This window comes from Asterias rubens, chromosome 14, assembly GCF_902459465.1.
Source record: "Asterias rubens chromosome 14, eAstRub1.3, whole genome shotgun sequence".
In the NCBI taxonomy this organism is placed as follows: domain Eukaryota; kingdom Metazoa; phylum Echinodermata; class Asteroidea; order Forcipulatida; family Asteriidae; genus Asterias; species Asterias rubens.
The window spans coordinates 9,028,541-9,045,314 of record NC_047075.1 but is presented as its reverse complement, the minus strand read 5'-3'; the positions used below and the strand labels follow the sequence as shown (position 1 = coordinate 9,045,314).

At 40.1% G+C, this 16,774-nt stretch overlaps 2 protein-coding genes across 2 annotated transcripts in view; both read left to right on the top strand.

The window, feature by feature from the left end:
* LOC117299554 overlaps positions 1 to 9,730 on the top strand; it is a 33,846-nt gene extending 24,116 nt beyond the window's left edge. Inside the window, exons 12-19 of the mRNA XM_033783105.1 lie at positions 138 to 281; positions 2,289 to 2,357; positions 3,354 to 3,428; positions 4,245 to 4,316; positions 5,777 to 5,833; positions 6,319 to 6,497; positions 6,956 to 8,917; positions 9,363 to 9,730. Coding sequence (XP_033638996.1) covers positions 138 to 281; positions 2,289 to 2,357; positions 3,354 to 3,428; positions 4,245 to 4,316; positions 5,777 to 5,833; positions 6,319 to 6,497; positions 6,956 to 8,917; positions 9,363 to 9,553 — 2,749 coding nt within the window. The 3' untranslated portion in view covers positions 9,554 to 9,730. The remainder of the gene's footprint in view (positions 1 to 137; positions 282 to 2,288; positions 2,358 to 3,353; positions 3,429 to 4,244; positions 4,317 to 5,776; positions 5,834 to 6,318; positions 6,498 to 6,955; positions 8,918 to 9,362) is intronic.
* A 5,063-nt stretch (positions 9,731 to 14,793) lies between these two features.
* LOC117299639 overlaps positions 14,794 to 16,774 on the top strand; it is a 34,477-nt gene continuing 32,496 nt past the window's right edge. Inside the window, exon 1 of the mRNA XM_033783188.1 lies at positions 14,794 to 15,507. Within this exon, the coding sequence (XP_033639079.1) occupies positions 15,302 to 15,507 (206 nt within the window). The 5' untranslated portion in view covers positions 14,794 to 15,301. The remainder of the gene's footprint in view (positions 15,508 to 16,774) is intronic.

The following is a 16,774-nucleotide window of genomic DNA, read 5'->3' as shown; positions in this document are numbered from 1 at the left end:
ATACATGATGTAATATGACAATTTTTTTATATGGTTGTAACCTCGACAGCCCCTGTCCAATTTGTAAGCACCGTGTATAATGTCTGAAGAATTGTAACAAAATAAATAAACGTTTTTTTCTGCTTTTTTGTGTGTAGTGATTTATCGGTGAATGAGCTGTCAAGATTTCCCGGTGAACTTTTACGAACACAGGACAAACTTGAACTACTCTACCTGCAAAATAATCGCATCACCGCTTTGGACGAAACCATGTTCAAAGGACTTCACTCTCTACAGTCTCTGTAAGTTTTCTCCGAGGGTTGTGATAGCCTTTTGTCAAGCCCGTCGTGGCTTGGATAGCTTCGTAGAGCCGCGGCGGACCCAAGCGACTGGAACGGGAGACCACACACGCGAGTGGCGAAGGTTTCTAACTTGTTTTGCGGTTTTGAGTATGAAACATGCATTAATGTGTGCTGACTCGCCGACCCCCGTCGCAATGGACCCTTCCCGTGAAATATGCTAATCACATTCACGCATGCGTACAGACCCTGTTGGTTGGCAAACGCCATAGAGTTGTGCACTAAGCAGACGCGCAATCGCGTCTGCGTCAGGCACCCATTAGCCGTGCACAAAGCAGCGCGATGTTCCCTCATTTTGCCAACCAAAATGTTAGTTCGAAGGCGCGTTGTGCAATTAACATTTTTTTATTGGAAGGGTCTATTCTGATTGGTTTGGCCTTTTGCAGTTGGGTAGCAAAAGTCGAGATTTAAAGAAACACATAAAAAACTGCAAACAAGTTGGAAAAGGCCATCGTGGCTTCGCCACTCGCGTGTGTAGTCTCACGTTCCAGTCGCTTGGGACCGCGGCTCTACGAAGCTGTCCAAGCCATGAGGCCTTGACAAAAAGCTAGGGTTTGGGTGGCTAGTTCTGATGTTTGACATGAGGGAGGACTTCATACAAATAATGACAATGCTAATAAGCCTCTGTTCAAGTATACACAACAACAAATCTTAACAAAATAATTACAAATTGTCAACAACAAAATAATCATGTACAGTTGCTATCTTATTTTAAATTAAACATTATTAATTTCAAACGCAGAACCCTTTATTTATAAATACCTCAGACAGTTTCGCTCTTCCTATTGGTGGAGAGCGCGTCTCGTGGGTGTGTATAAACCTTTGTTAATGACCAGTAAAAAGTGTTGAAACATGGGCGTGACACGCGAGCTTAAACAATACAATACAATACAACACAATACAATACAATACAATACAATACAATACAATACAATGCAATACAATACAATACAATACAATACAATACAATACAATACAATACAATACAATGCAATGCAATGCAATGCAATACAATACAATACAATACAATACAATACAATACAATACAATACAATACAATACAATACAATACAATACAATACAATACAATACAATGGGTTTTTATACAGCGCCATTTCATTTAGACCACAGCGCTTTAGACAAACAACAGCAATGCAGATAATACAACAAATGAACAATAAAGCAATAAACAGACACTAAGGAAAAAGATGTTTTTTAAGTGCTTTCTTGAAAATAGGCGGTGAAATTGAGGTGCGTATTGTGATGGGAAGATGGTTCCACAGTCCTGGAGCGGCTAAGGAAAATGATTTGTATGCAGCGGATTGAAGAGATTTGCTGCTGATTTTTTTTTCAGCAAGACGGGTTTTGTCTGATGCAAGATATGCTGGTGCAAGTCCATTTAAGCATTTATAGCCTGCACCTGTGCTTATAAGACAGTTTCTTCATTCCTATTGGTCGCGAGAGCAACAGCCGGGACAGTTGTGCCACATCACGCGATACGCGCGACGCGCACAGCATTCCCTTATAAGGAGTTGTTTACCCGAGGGCGGCGGAGGGCCTTACCATTTCATAGCTGGAGGGGTGTTGTATTGAAAGAAATCATTGAACAACGATAATGTTTGCATTTATTTTACTTTTTGGCCAAAAGTGTTGATGTTATTTGACCGAAAAGGTATTCATGAATGGGAATCAAAGTGGCCTGGTTCTTGATAATATTTACCTCAACTTATCAAGAATTAGAATTAAAATTATCAAGAACCAGGCGTCGTTGGGATTAAACCACTATTTGAAAACCTCTTCACTACACATTGATTCCTAAGAACTTACTTCCTTAAAACAAAACGACCCTTACAAAAGTAGCGCGGCATCACATTTTCAATAATAACAAATTGTGAACGAGAAGTTATTATATGAATGTTTTATACTACTAATACTTTGATTTCTTTGCAGATTCATTTATCAAAATCCGATAATGCAAATGGCAGACTTTCAGTTTTATGAGACAAGCCTCAGTTACCTGTAAGTAAACAATACATAGGGCAGTGGACACTATTGGTAATTACTCAAAATAATTATTGTCATAAAACCTTTCTTGGTGACGAGTAATGGGGAGAAGTGCCATAGTTTTCGAGAAAGAAGTAATTTTCCATGAATTTGATTTCGAGACCTCAGGTTTAGAACTTGAGGTTTCGAAATCAACCATCTAAACGCACACAACTTCGTGTGACAAGGGTGTTTTTTCCTTTCATTATTATCTCGCAAGTTCGATCACCGATTGAGCTCAAATTTTCACAGCTTTGTTATTTTATGCATATGTTGAGATACCAATAGTGTCCACTGCCTTTAAGAGTGTTTTTGTAATTGTGTTAAAAAGGAGCTTTTTTCGATAGTGATAAGTTATTTTTTTAAACCACAATATATATTTTTAGGTGATGCTCGCCACGATCATAACTGACCTTATGTATCTAGAGTAAAGCCTTATGATGAGGGTCAATCATGTCGTAACTACACACGTAAAATCTGCTAACTAGATTCATACAACTACATTTTATGTTGGTTTCACAATACACCGATGTATACTTTCCCCGAATTACTGGGCACCTAGTGAAAAACAGTGTTTCACTGAGAGGTTTCCACAGGGTAAATAATAAATAAACAAATAAATAAATAACTTACAAATTGCACTATGTTGTTACTTTTAAGGAGTCTTGTTATATAGGATTTGAGGCATTGCATGGTGAGGTATCAATATATATTTGGTTTGCGGTAACACCATGTGTGTATCTACTTGCCAGGTAGAGTTGTTCTTAGGGAACTGTCTTGCTTTATTCTACTGCCGTGGAGTAGACTCCCGACCCTCCGATTATCTACTCCACGGCAGTAGAATAAAGCAAGTCAGTTCCCTAAGAACAACTCTACCTGGCAAGTAGATACACACATGGTGTTACCGCAAACCAAATATATATTGAGTCTTGTTATGTTTTCTATCTTGCATTTCTTTTTTCCTCTCTCCAGAATTATGTTCCAGGGTAATTTATCAAATGTTGGCACCAGACCATTCGCTACGAACGGTGGCACCATCAAGCAAATGTAAGTCAAATGATTTAGGAAAGTATATAATAGTCCGTATAACAATTGAATTGCAATTTTGGACGTGGGATCAATCATTTTTCTCTGATTTAATTTCATAACCGGTTATGATATCATATCACTCTCCACTAGTTAAACAGCCACTTGGAGCGAATTTGTTTTACACGGGAACGCTGATTTATCTTGTTTATAACGTGTTTGTTTACCGTTTAAATGTAATTTTTATTTGTGTACACTTCTGAATGTTTCGTAATCGATTAAAAAATCAGGCCCCAACCTCAAGGTGTTGAAAAACTAAAAACTCTTCTGCCGTTGACGGCGTGCGTCAAAATGAACATGATTTGACGTCATGATTGGGAATTCGCCTCGTTGTACCTCCCATGCTACAACAAAGCGGCTATACAAATTGGAGCTCCCAACTATAGAGTAACATGAGTGATGACGTAATCATAATAGCACTGGATATTGGGTATTTGAAACGACTTTGATATGACTCGATTTCCTTTGAAACATGTTTGAAACTTGTTTGAAACATTTCAAATGAAATTCAGCAAAGATCACGACTTGCCTTTTTCGCTCAAGTATGTCTTTAAAGTAGAATTTTGTAGGTGGGATCAACAATTTTTGTCGACTCCATTTTATTGACCGATTATGGCATTATTTTTTCAGTCTGCACTTGTTTACCCTAATTGTTGGATGTATGTGTGAGTTACTTATGCTGTGTTGGTAAATGTTCCCATGCTAACCCTTCGCCTTAAAAAAACTTTATTTGATTCAATTTCCTGTGCATAAAATTATGCTTTCATGTTTGATTAGATTGATGCACGGAAATCCGATTACCACAATTAAGGATACCATCTGGCCAGACTTGGGACCGGACTGTTACGTGTAAGTACAGCTTTAAACTTAAAGGCACTGGTCACTGGTAATTACTCAAAATAGTTGTTAGCATGAAAACGTACTTGGTTACGATACGAGTAATGGGGAGCTGTTGATAGTATAAAACATTGTGAGAAACGGCTCCATCTGAAGTAACGTAGTTTTCGAGAAAGAAGTAATGTCTCGCTAAAATATTTGAATTGAATTCGAGACCTCAGCTGTGGTCTCGAAATCATGGTATCTGAAAGCACACAACTTGTGCGACAAGTGTTTTTACCTAGCATTTTTTCTCTCGCAACTTCGACGATCACCTGATTTTCACAGATTTGTTATTTTCTGCAAATGGAATACACCAAGTGAGAATACTGGTTTTGACACAAACGTGTCTTTAAATCGCAAGGAAAACGAAGCTGTATATATGTTTAGGCAGGCAAATAATACAACCCTGTACACAGGTTCGTTGTCTGCATAAACTTTTTATTTCCTTTGTTTAAAGGGAGGAGTTCGAAATCTAATCCATGGTTTAGCCCATAAGGCAGCATGTGGCCCTTAGGAGTGCCTTGACCGTTACTAACGAACACTTTTGAAACACTTTATTTTAAAGACACTGGACGCTATATTGGTAATTGTCAAAGACCAGTCTTCTCACTTGCTGTATCCCAACAAATGCACAAAATAACAAACTTGTGAAAACATGAGCTTAATTATTGGTCGTCGAAGTTGCGAGATAATAATGAAAGAAAAAAACACCCTTGTCACACAAGGTTGTGTGCTTTCAGATGCTTGATTTTGGGACCTCAAATTCTAAATCTGAGGTCTCAAAATCAAATTCGTGGAAAATTACATCTTTCTTGAAAACTACGTTACTTCAGAGGGAGCCGTTTCTCACAATGTTTTATACCACCAACCTCTCCCAATTACTAGTAACCAAGTAAGGTTTTATACATATAATTATTTTTGAGTAATTCCCAATAGTGTCCACTGCCTTTAAAGCTCATGTTAAATCACTAAACGATTAGTTCACTTACATGTATGTTATTTTTATTATTTTTCTTTACTGAATTGTTATTTTGTTTTAATTTATTTGATTAAACATCGTGGACAAAGGACCTAGATACTATGTGTGATTACTCGAAATATATGTTGGCATAAAAACTTACTTGTTACCGCGCAATGGAAAGCTGTTGAAAAGTATAACAGTGTGAGAACGGGTCGCTCTGAAGTAACGTAGTTTTTGAGAAAAAGGTAATTTCTCACGTAAATAATTGAATTGAATTTGAGACCTCAGCTGTTGTCTCGCATTCAAGCATCTGATAATTACAACTTTTTTTAAATGTCCATTTAGGGGTTCTGTACATATACCTGTACAGAGAAAATATATATTTAAAATTTAAAATAAAAGAAATAAATATCAATACAAATACTGTATTATAATTTGTATATTTTTTATATATTTTTTTATATTATAGATCCATTGATAACAGCCTCCGGCAAATGCCGCACTTGAATAGGACAGACCTCAATGTGTAAGTAACAAAGTTTAACGCTTCTTCCGTAGAACAGTTTACTATTGATAATTACAAAAAACAAAATTATTAGCATAAAAACCTTACTTGGTAACGAGTAATGGGGAGCTGTTGATAATAGAAAACATAGTGAGAAACGGCTCCCTCTGAAGTGATGTAGTTTTCGAGAAAGAAGTAATTTTCCACGAATTTGATTTGGAGACCTCAGATTTTGAGGCCTCGAAGTCAAGCATCTGAAAGCACACAACTTAGTGTGACAAGGGCGTATTTTCTGTCATTATTATCTCGCAACTTCGACGACCAATTGAGCTCAAATTTTCACAGGTTTGTTATCTCATGCATATGTTGAGATACACTGAGTGAGAAGACTAGTCTTTGACAAATACCAATAGTGTCCAGTGTCTTTGAATCTTAAAAAAAAAATAGTAAAACATGTTGAAATTTTTATGAAAAAGTGTTCAAATTTCAAGTAATTATTTTTGCAGTGAGTTGGTCGGTGATGACTTCAATCGTCCATTCGACATGAAGTTTTTAAAGTATGATGATGCGTTGGCCTCATCGGGTCTAGTGTGTCGCCAACAGCCCTCTTTTTTTGACTGGCAATGCACGCCTTGTCCACAGGGCACATATGGACAAGACGCTAAATGCGTTCCGTGTCCTCCCGGTAGGTTTGCAAAAAATACTTTTCTTTTTATCATGTTGATTTTTTTACTGCGGATTTTAGGCATTAAATCGTTGTTTTCCCACGGTAAGAAACCGCCCCGATAAGCCCACCTGGTAATCACTGCCCGCTTGTATAACCATTCCACCTGGTACGTTCTTCCAGACCCATTTCCTGTCAGCGCACCTGGATAATCTCTTATCATTATACATTATGTTATACAATGTTATACATCAACAAATGCGTGTGATAACTCGTCCAATCAGCGACTAGTTCACACCTAGTTCATGGCAGCTGTCTTGGGAGCGTATCATGATCCGGCGGTGGCCACTCTCCAACGCTGCGCACCGGCGGGACTTTCGAGTTCGTTACAATATTTACGATCACCGATTGTGTTTTGTTAATATTGATTATCAGATAAATTATTGCAAATTGGTTTTAACTTTATGTTTACTCCACAGGCGGGTTCTACCAAAATAAAACTGCTCAGTCTTCGATTAACAAGAAGATGAACTGTAAAGAATGCAATAAAGGAACGTACGTCTCACCCGAAGCTTCACCTGGCACGAGAGGTACTGATTGTAAGGTGTGTCCAACAGGAACAGATAAAAGTACCACTGCAGGGTTCCGAGCTTGTCCGTGTGTGGACAACTATTACCGCACTGACCGGTTTGGCGAATGTCATCAGTGTCCCCACGAAGGGCTCAACTGCTCCGGGGAATATCAACATCTTCTTCCGGGCTACTGGTGGACGTGGAACTGGACCTCACAAGAAGAACGGATCTCGCAGGAAAACCACGATTCCTATATGAAATTTGTTAAAAATATCTGCATTATGAATGACTCATATGACAGAAGCGCGCAGAGATTTGGCGGTAAATTACCCCAGGTACACAAATGTTCCCGCGACGACGTGTGTCCAAATGGTGGAATTGGTATCGACTCAACTTGCAGTGAAGGCTACAAGGGCTGGCTCTGTTCCGAATGTGCAAATAAGTATTACTCGTGGCTTGGTCATTGTTTGAATTGCCCAGATTGGCCGTTGTTTGTTGTCGAAGTGTTCTGCATCTTTGTTGTTGTCTGCATCATAGTTGGTTTCTTTGTGTGGGATGCATTTAGAAGGCATCGTCGGAATGAACGAAATATTGTGAGCATCTTCTTAGCACGCGGGAAAATCGTGGTTGGTTTTTGCCAAGTCATGGGGGAAATATTCTCTGCATTAGACGACATTCCCTGGCCAAAGAATTTGCAGACATTGGGCTCAGTCTTTAAGACAATGGAGGTCAGCTTAGTTGGTTGGTTGATTAGTCCTCGATGCTTTATTCCGGATTTCACCTACCCCAATATTTACATTGAATTCTTGGTCGGTTTCGGGTTCATCATAGCAGTTGTTCTTGTTGCTTGTTGTTACTGTGGATTCAGAAGAAGCTACATAAGAAACGCGCGAGGGTTGCCTGCGCACTGCAGAAATGATCTCAGCAAAAGTAAACGAAGATGTTTCTTGATCGTTGTAATTTTGCTCTTTCTGTCGTACCCAAGTGTTTGCAGTGTTATAATTAGCCTGTTGCCGACTGGGTGTAAGCTGTTTTACATGGATGAGGATAAAGAACTGAACATCACCTTGCTGAGGTATGATTACGCAATAGACTGTGAGAGCCCAGAACACTCTGCTTACAACTATGCCGCCCAGACAGCTATGGTATACGTTGTTGGTTTCCCGCTCGCATTGTTCATACTTCTGTGGTATAGCAAAAGAATGGTCAACAATGGAAAAGATGAAGCATCTGTTTCGAGTCAGGGTTCAGATGAAGTGTTACCCAGTCCCTTCAATGATGGGATAGAGGATACCGAAGCACCTGTTTCGAGTCAGAATTCAGATCAAGTGTTACCCAGTACCTCCAATGATGGGATAGAGGATACAGAAGCACATGTTTCGAGTCAGAGTTCCGCTCAAGTGTTGCTCGATCCCACCCAGAATATGACAGATGATACTGATGACCTTGCCACAGAGTCAGAAGGGACTGACACTGACACCGTGGAGCCAGATACCAAAATCAGCTGGGAGAGTTTTCTGTGTGAAAACTACAAAGCTGAGTTCTGGTACTGGGAGATCATTGAACTTACCCGTAAGATCCTGCAGACGCTCTTCATACTGCTGTTCGGACCCGAGGACCACTTCACACTCTTTGTGTCTGTCTTCTTGTCGGTCTTCTTCCTGCTCATCCACGCCTACCTGAAACCAATGAAGGATGCCGCGGAGCAGCGGCTTCAGATGTGCTCGCTTGGTATCATCTTCATAAACATGCTGGCGGCGTCCTTGCTCCTCATGCCAAATGACACTGGGCCAATTGTAGATGATAAACAAGGAGTTCTTGCGACTGCGTTGGTTCTTCTGAATCTCAGCATTATTGTTTTCGTTGCAAGTAAGTAGACAATTGGGTTCATCACAAATGAAGTTTTATTTTCTTTTTATGTTTTTTTTTTCCTTGCATGAATGGCAAATTAAATAACAACACCAGTGACACAAAATAAATTTTTTAATCTAAAAAGTTTTGCCAGACGCTTATTTGGTTCGGACACGCCCTGGTACGGTTACGATAAGAGATATCGGTAATAGTGCCGGTTTTATTTTAAACATGCCGCAAACTTCTATTTCAAGATTAATCCACAAATTAAATCAATGAAAAACACAAACACATTTGGAAATGAATGGAGGGGGTGTATTGGCACACACACAAATCCAGAGGACCAGCATATCCTCTTGTTAAAGGACTAAATGGAGTGCACGGCCCGGTTTCTCACAATATTATATTGCAGCTTCTAAAGTGTTCTAGTATCACACAAGTCGTATGTTTTGTGTATTTTTAGTAAGCTCCGTCTGGACTGGCATCAAGGTTCTTTCGAGACATGGATGCTTTGCTTGTATAAGAGATTCGTTGGTGCAGATGTGTAGATGTTGCCGAAGACGATACAGGTGGGAGCAAGATGGCCAGGGGAATCTGGACAACGGACACCCATCACTTTTAGTGAATTATGACGGGATGAGCAGACCACTATAGACCAAGACGCCACATCAGTGGTTCTAGTGACTAAGTAACTGATACTGGCCTGACAGTTTAGTTAGAAGCTTACAGGAATATAATTTCAACTCTCCGTATGGCTCAACTCTCCTGCATCTCCCCTATTCCCAAGTCCTTTAAACCCAAATCATTTAATACAATGTGGCTCATAAGAAGAAACTATAAATAAACAGTGACTTGCGGATACAACCATGTGTAAATCTCTGAGTGTTGGCTCTGAGCAGAGTATGTTCGAAACGTCGAGACCCAACCGGCTCTTTTCAGAGCCAACACTCACCCTAAGAAATGTACACATGGTTGTACCCGCAAGTGCACTATTTATTTATAGTGTCTTCTTATTTCTCCATACCATGCAAAGCTTCAAACAATACTTACAATGTGGCTATTATTCTGGATGAATTATTGTCACACCGAAGTGCCCACTTTTGAGCACTTGGAAGGATGCTTTATTTACTTATGTTATAGTATCTCGTATTTCATAAATGTAAAACTTATGCACAAATCTTACCTGATTGAGGTTAAGTAGGGAATGGTTGTCACCGTTAACGCAGTGATTACAAACATGAACACCACACAAAGTTGTATTAAACATTACCAGACTTACCAGACTTTCGGCGCCGAAACCTTAGTTTCGAAAAGGCAACGTAGCTCCAGCAACTCACGCCTTACTGTTCCATGAACCTAGACCTTGTCATATGTTGGTTCTCGAATAGAGTAACTACCATTTAGCAAACATCTCTCTTCTCTCTCTCGTAAATTTAGATAAATGGGAATCATGTTGCACCCTGCGGCATCAGCATACCTCAAATCAATCGGTCTTTGATCTTGATGTGTCGCTTCATTGTTAGCTGAAAAACACAGTCAATTCAGTTGTTTTGTCCGATTTTGTTTTGAAACGGTTGCTTTCAGATTCGCTATAACTGTTGAAGCTGACAAAAATAATGTTTGGACCGCATTCAAATTTGAATACAAGCTTTAATAGTTTATTGAAGGTCTATACTGCGCTTTAAGCTAGCCGTGTATTACTTTAATGATTGTATACATGTATTGCGAAATCGTTGAAAGCGTTTCACAGCTGCAGTTCATGTTTGTTTATAATACACTGTATTACTTTTATGAATAGTATTAGTATAATTGTATACAAAATAAGTATTGTAAAATCGTTGAAACGGGGTGATGCAACACGAAAACGGTGTAGAATGAACAGACAACTGGCCACCCTCCAAGTAAAGACCGAATTACTCGGAAAGCCATACTCGAGCCCGTCTGTGGGTGACCGAGTGAGTGGAGTGAGTGAGTATAACAACAGTGTAGAATCAACAGACAACTGGCCACCCTCCAAGTAAAGAAATCCAAACGGGTACACACATTGGTTTTATAGGACATAATGGGGCGGACACAATAGTTTGTAGGACATAATGGGTCGGAGACAATAGTTCTACGGACACAATGGGTCGGACTTAATGGTTTGTAGGACACAATGTGGCGGACACAATGGTTTGTAGGACACAATGGGTCGGACACAATGGTTTGTAGGACACAATGGTTTGTTGGACACAATGTGGCGGACGTAATGGTTTGTAGGACATAATGGGTCGGACACAATGGTTTGTAGGACACAATGGGTCGGACACAATGGTTTGTAGGACACAATGGTTTGTTGGGCACAATGTGGCGGACATAATGGTTTGTAGGACATAATGGGTCGGACACAATGGTTTGTAGGACACAATGGGTCGGACACAATGGTTTGTACTACACAATGGGTCGGACACAATGGTTTGTAGGACATAATGGGTCGGACACAATGGTTTGTAGGACACAATGGGTCGGACTTAATGGTTTGTAGGACACAATGGGTCGGACATAATGGGTCAGACACAATGGTTTGTAGGACACAATGGTTTGTTGGACACAATGTGGCGGACATAATGGTTTGTAGGACACAATGGGTCGGACTTAATGGTTTGTAGGAAACAATGGGTCGGACATAATGGGTCGGACACAATGGTTTGTAGGACACATTAGGTCGGACACAATGGTCCTACGGACACAATGGATCGGACACAATGGTTTGTAGGACACAATGGGTCGGACACAATGGTTTGTAGGACACAATGGGGCGGACACAATGGTTTGTAGGACACAATGGGTCAGACACAATGGTTTGTAGGACACAATGGGTCGGACTTAATGGTTTGTAGGACACAATGGGTCGGATATAATGGTTTGTAGGACACAATGGGTCGGACACAATGGTTTGTAGGACACATTGGGTCGGACACAATGGTCCTACGGACACAACGGATCGGACACAATAGTTTGTAGGACACAATGGTTCGGACACAATGGTTTGTAGGACACAATGGGTCGGACACAATGGTTTGTAGGACATAATGGGTCAGACACAATGGTTTGTACTACACAATGGGTCGGACACAATGGTTTGTAGGACACAACTGTTTGTAGGACACAATGGTTTGTAGGACACAATGGGTCGGACACAATGGTTTGTAGGACACAATGGGGGGGACACAATGGTTTGTAGGACACAATGGGTCGGACATAATGGTTCCACGGACACAATGGGTCGGACACAATGGGGCGGACACAATGGTTCTACGGACACAATGGGTCCGACAAAATGGTTCTACGGACACAATGGGTCCGACAAAATGGTTCTACGGACACAATGGGTCGGACACAATGGTTCTACGGACGCAATGGGGCGGACACAATGGTTCAAAAATGATGTCAGACTTAATCGTCAACGTTTTTTTTTTTTTTTTTTAACCTACTATTAATGCTTGTGTAGTATAACATTTTTAGGGACAACAATGGATTTAAGTAGTGGCGAGTGTAGTAGGGGTAGAAAATTCATTGTGTTATTATTCAAGTTAGGTTATTCCAGGTTCTAGTTAATTGCCTTTTCTGTTTACTCTGCCTCCTTAAGCTGTTTTATTGCACCTCTGTACCTTGTAGTTTGTTATTTCTTAGACGATCAGAGCATACTGATCGAAACGTCGAGTTAATCCAACGGTTCTTTTCAGAACCACCCCAACTCATTTAGAGATTGTTATTACATGGTGTTACCGCAAACCTTTCTATATATAGAAGTCTTTTGTTATGTTGGTAAACAGTTTCTTAATCCTTTGGTAGTGTATTTACCCATCCTGAGCATTGTATATACATGTAAATAATCAGATAGCAGCCTGGCAGCGCAGGGAGCACATGTGTTCTAGCTCTCTTCTTCAAGTGTTGATTTTCTTCACCATGTAATTTTGCCATCTACAAGTGTATTTTCTGCTACTCTGGACTCGGTTTCCTAAAGCAATTTTGATTTTAATTTGTAACTTTTCTATGGCACTGTGTTTTAGTTTTAATCGGGTTTAACTGTGTTTTAGTTTTAATCGGGTTTAACTGTGTTTTAGTTTTAACTCTGGTTTAACTGTGTTTTGTATTTTAAGTTTTGGTTTAGTTGAGTTTTTTAATAGTTCTTGGTTTAGGTTTCTATTGTTTAAGTTGAGGTTTCAAACAGAGTAATTTTAAAGTGCGAGGTCCAAGTCCATTCGTTTTGGTCTAGGTTTTTTTTATTGATTAATACTGCTTTTGTTGATTGATTTATAGTCAATAAAGCTATTTGTTGTTGTTTTTGTTTGAGAAACCTATACTTTGAGTTACTGTTCCTATTTTTGTGCATCTCCTCGCGTCTTAGCCCTACCGATCTTAGTTTTTCTCATTTGTTCAAGCGAGTGCCCCCATAGTTAGCATTTTTATTTAGCTTTATTTATTCATTTTCTAAGTGTACCCTTTTTCCGGGTTACATTTTTTTTGGTGGAGAATCCGGGTAGGGTTTATGTTCCTTAAGAACTTAGCCAGGTTTTGTTAAAAAGTAGGGACGGTCATTAGTTTTAGGGTTACAAACACAGTGTCAAAGTTAAGAAGAATTTTATTTCACTATGGTTGAAGGGCTGAGTCCAGTCATTTTGCCAGATGGGATGCCATGTATATCCCCACCCCCAGGATTCGGTTGGGATGAGGGTATACTGCAACCAGTGGTTAAGCCATCTTTGACCACTCTTCAGATGTGTGGGTTTGACCCACAACCGGCAGAAAGACCCTCAGTTCCGTCGATGGAGGAGCCTGCTAAGGAGAGGAGCTTGTTAGAGACGGTGAAGGATCTCCTAGGAGACATCGTTGCTCAGCAGCAACGACAAGGAGAACTGTTGGTAAGACTGCAGATGCAGATGGATGGAAGTCACCGCCAGAGGTGAAGTTCTGCTTGGTGCAGTAAAGTACCCCGAAGTTGCCAGAGGCAATGGCGAGAGTTTGATGGCCAATCCACACCAACAACAGTTTATTATAGTCCGTCATCGTTTCAACAGGTAGATTCGACCACAGCAGTAGAGGAAGCAATCCTGCCAACTCCTCCCCCCTGACGTGAAATCAGCCCAAATTAAAGATGCGGTCATCTCCAGAGTCGTGGAGTGGAAATCTTCTGGTCAAAAGCAGCCTAGCCCCCAACAGCTGAAACGTGAACCAGGAGCGGTCAAGAGGCTATTGCACTCTTGGGACAACCTCGAAATCAAAGAGGGTACATTGTGCTATCGGCAAGGCAAGGAGGAGCCGGTGTTGGAGGTTTTGCCCAAGACGATGATGTGGCCGATTTTACATAGTATACAGGCTTTACTCAACATTAAGGGTTTCCGGGAATTAATACGTATGGCTCGTCTAACTTATTTTGGCCTTGATTTTGTATCATTGTTTTCTTTACCTCACACGCGTCCCCCGTAGCCTTGGCTACAACTAGTCCAACGATTAGTACACAAGCAATCCCACCTAAACAAATAGGTCGCCTTTAAATCCACGGTCGGCCATATTTTCCAAAACAACCTTTTTTGCAAATAGATAAACAGTCACCTCTGGCCTATTAGTGGAAATTTTTGCGTTTAATATAAACCAGGAGCCCAGAACATTTATTCAAGTGAAAATGGCCGAAGCTGTCGAACTCTTCAGGTGAAAGGGTCTTATCGGGACATCACAAAAATGCATTGATGCCGGGTTTTGGGCGTGGCCTAAGGTCCCAAATGACGTAATAAGCGCCGCCATTACCGAAAAACACGTTTTTGACGATATCTCGAAAACTACGCGTGATAATATCACAAAATGGTCTCTATACCCATGTTTTCATTGTCAATCTTTACAATGAATACATTTTGTTTTCACGCTCTATGTGTTTACCCCCTAGGAAGTAGAGAAAATCCTTCCCTACGTCATGCTATAGTGAATATTTTACGGGAAAAACCCAGTCCAAGCCAAAAATATAATCTTTTGTTGTGTGCCTAAAGGGCTATGTTTTTATAACGACAGTTCTCTTTACAAAATAACGTCTGGTTGTTGACAGAGGGTATAACACGTTGTAGTGGTGATGCAGTCCTGGTGCTTTCACAGAATTGATTTGTAGAGGTTCAATCATTACGATCAAAACGGTGGTCGCAGAACGTTAACATTGACTTTAAAAAACAAAATCACCTGCAGCTGATTTCACGAACCGCTAGGATTAATCTTAGCTCGTCCTAAGTCTTAAGATTAATCCTACGTTATACGAAGAGTTTGGTGAAATCGACGGATAGTTCTAAATGAACACATCATTTGCTGAGCAACGCAAGAACTCTACAAAATTAGGTTAACTCATACGTATTTTGTTAGCAAGGTTGCTTAAGTAACATGGCCAACCGTGGATCTGAAGGGATCTTTCGAGCATGTAGTTTAGTAGTGATTGCTTGTGTACTAATGATCGGACGAGTCGGTGCTAATACTACCGGGGACGCGTGTGAGATTTGCGACTGTGATAGTCAGCCATTCGCAGTTAACTGCACCAGCAAAGGATTGACCGAGCTACCAATCGGCATACCAAATGATACAGCAAAATTGTAAGTACTCCTTCCTTAGAAATATAATCTCTTTTCACGCCACACCAACATCTACAAAAACTTTCCCCCCCTCAATAATTACCCCTGCATGGAACAATGATCTTCCACTGCCTGTTGTCACTGCCCCGCTCTCCCAGTTTAAATCCACTCTTAATCTACCCTAGTTGCTTCATCGGTCGAACGCGTGCGTAATCTTGGCGTAATATACCATCATGGGACTTTGCCTAGTAGTAAAGTAGAAGTAGAAGTAGAGTTTAATTGCTGGTTCATGCTGTGTTTGGATTTATGGGTAGTTTTTGTTTGTATATTATAATAATAATAATAACAATACTAAAAACAATAATTTTAAAGTCTTATATAGCTTACGTATCTATACCAAACAAGGTACTCAAGGCGCTGAGTATATACAAACGATCAGAAAGATAGGTTTTTGCAGTGATAAATAATTCTGAGAACCAATTATTAAGCACCTTATAAGGGTTTACAACGGCGCATACCGCAGCCACAGCCAGGAACACCGGGGCTGGGTTCGATGTGTTTTTAAAGTTTATATTATTGGTTCAGGTGGACATTCTAGAAATCCAGAAAAACTAACAATTTGTAGGAATTAGCAAAAGAAAACCGGGTAATCATTAAAACCTGGTTTTACTCATATGCACCGATGTGTATAAGCAGTTTTTCTTTAGCACTGTGATGATGCATTACAATTCCTTAAGCACTATGTTCAGTTTAGCATATCGTTTTTTTCACGAAACACAATCATCATTCAATTTGACAAAGCTGGTTCGACTGGAGATTCTCGCTTTTTTTTTTCAATTTCGAAAGAGGCAATCAATTCCCCTGAATGAGAATTCAAATGAGTACAACTAAAGACATACGAATAAACATATAAACCGACTGGGCAACTGTTTCGTACCTTCACTTAAAAGTCATTGGACACTTTCGGTAAACAGTATTGTCCGAAGGCCCACACTTCGTGTATCGCAACTTATATATAAAAAACAAACCTGTGAAAATTTAGGCTCAATCGGTCGTCGGAGTCGGGAGAGATAAACGGGAAAACCCATCCTTGTTTCCGCACGTTTCGCCGTGTCATGACATTGCTGGGCCGTTACTGAAAATATTTAACCTATCGCTGGAGTCAGGAATTGTGCCACATGATTTTAAGAAGGCTAAGGTTATTCCTTTGTATAAAAATGGTGACCCTAAATTAATATGCAACTACCGCCCTATTTCTATATTACCATGTCTCTCCAAATTGCTTGAG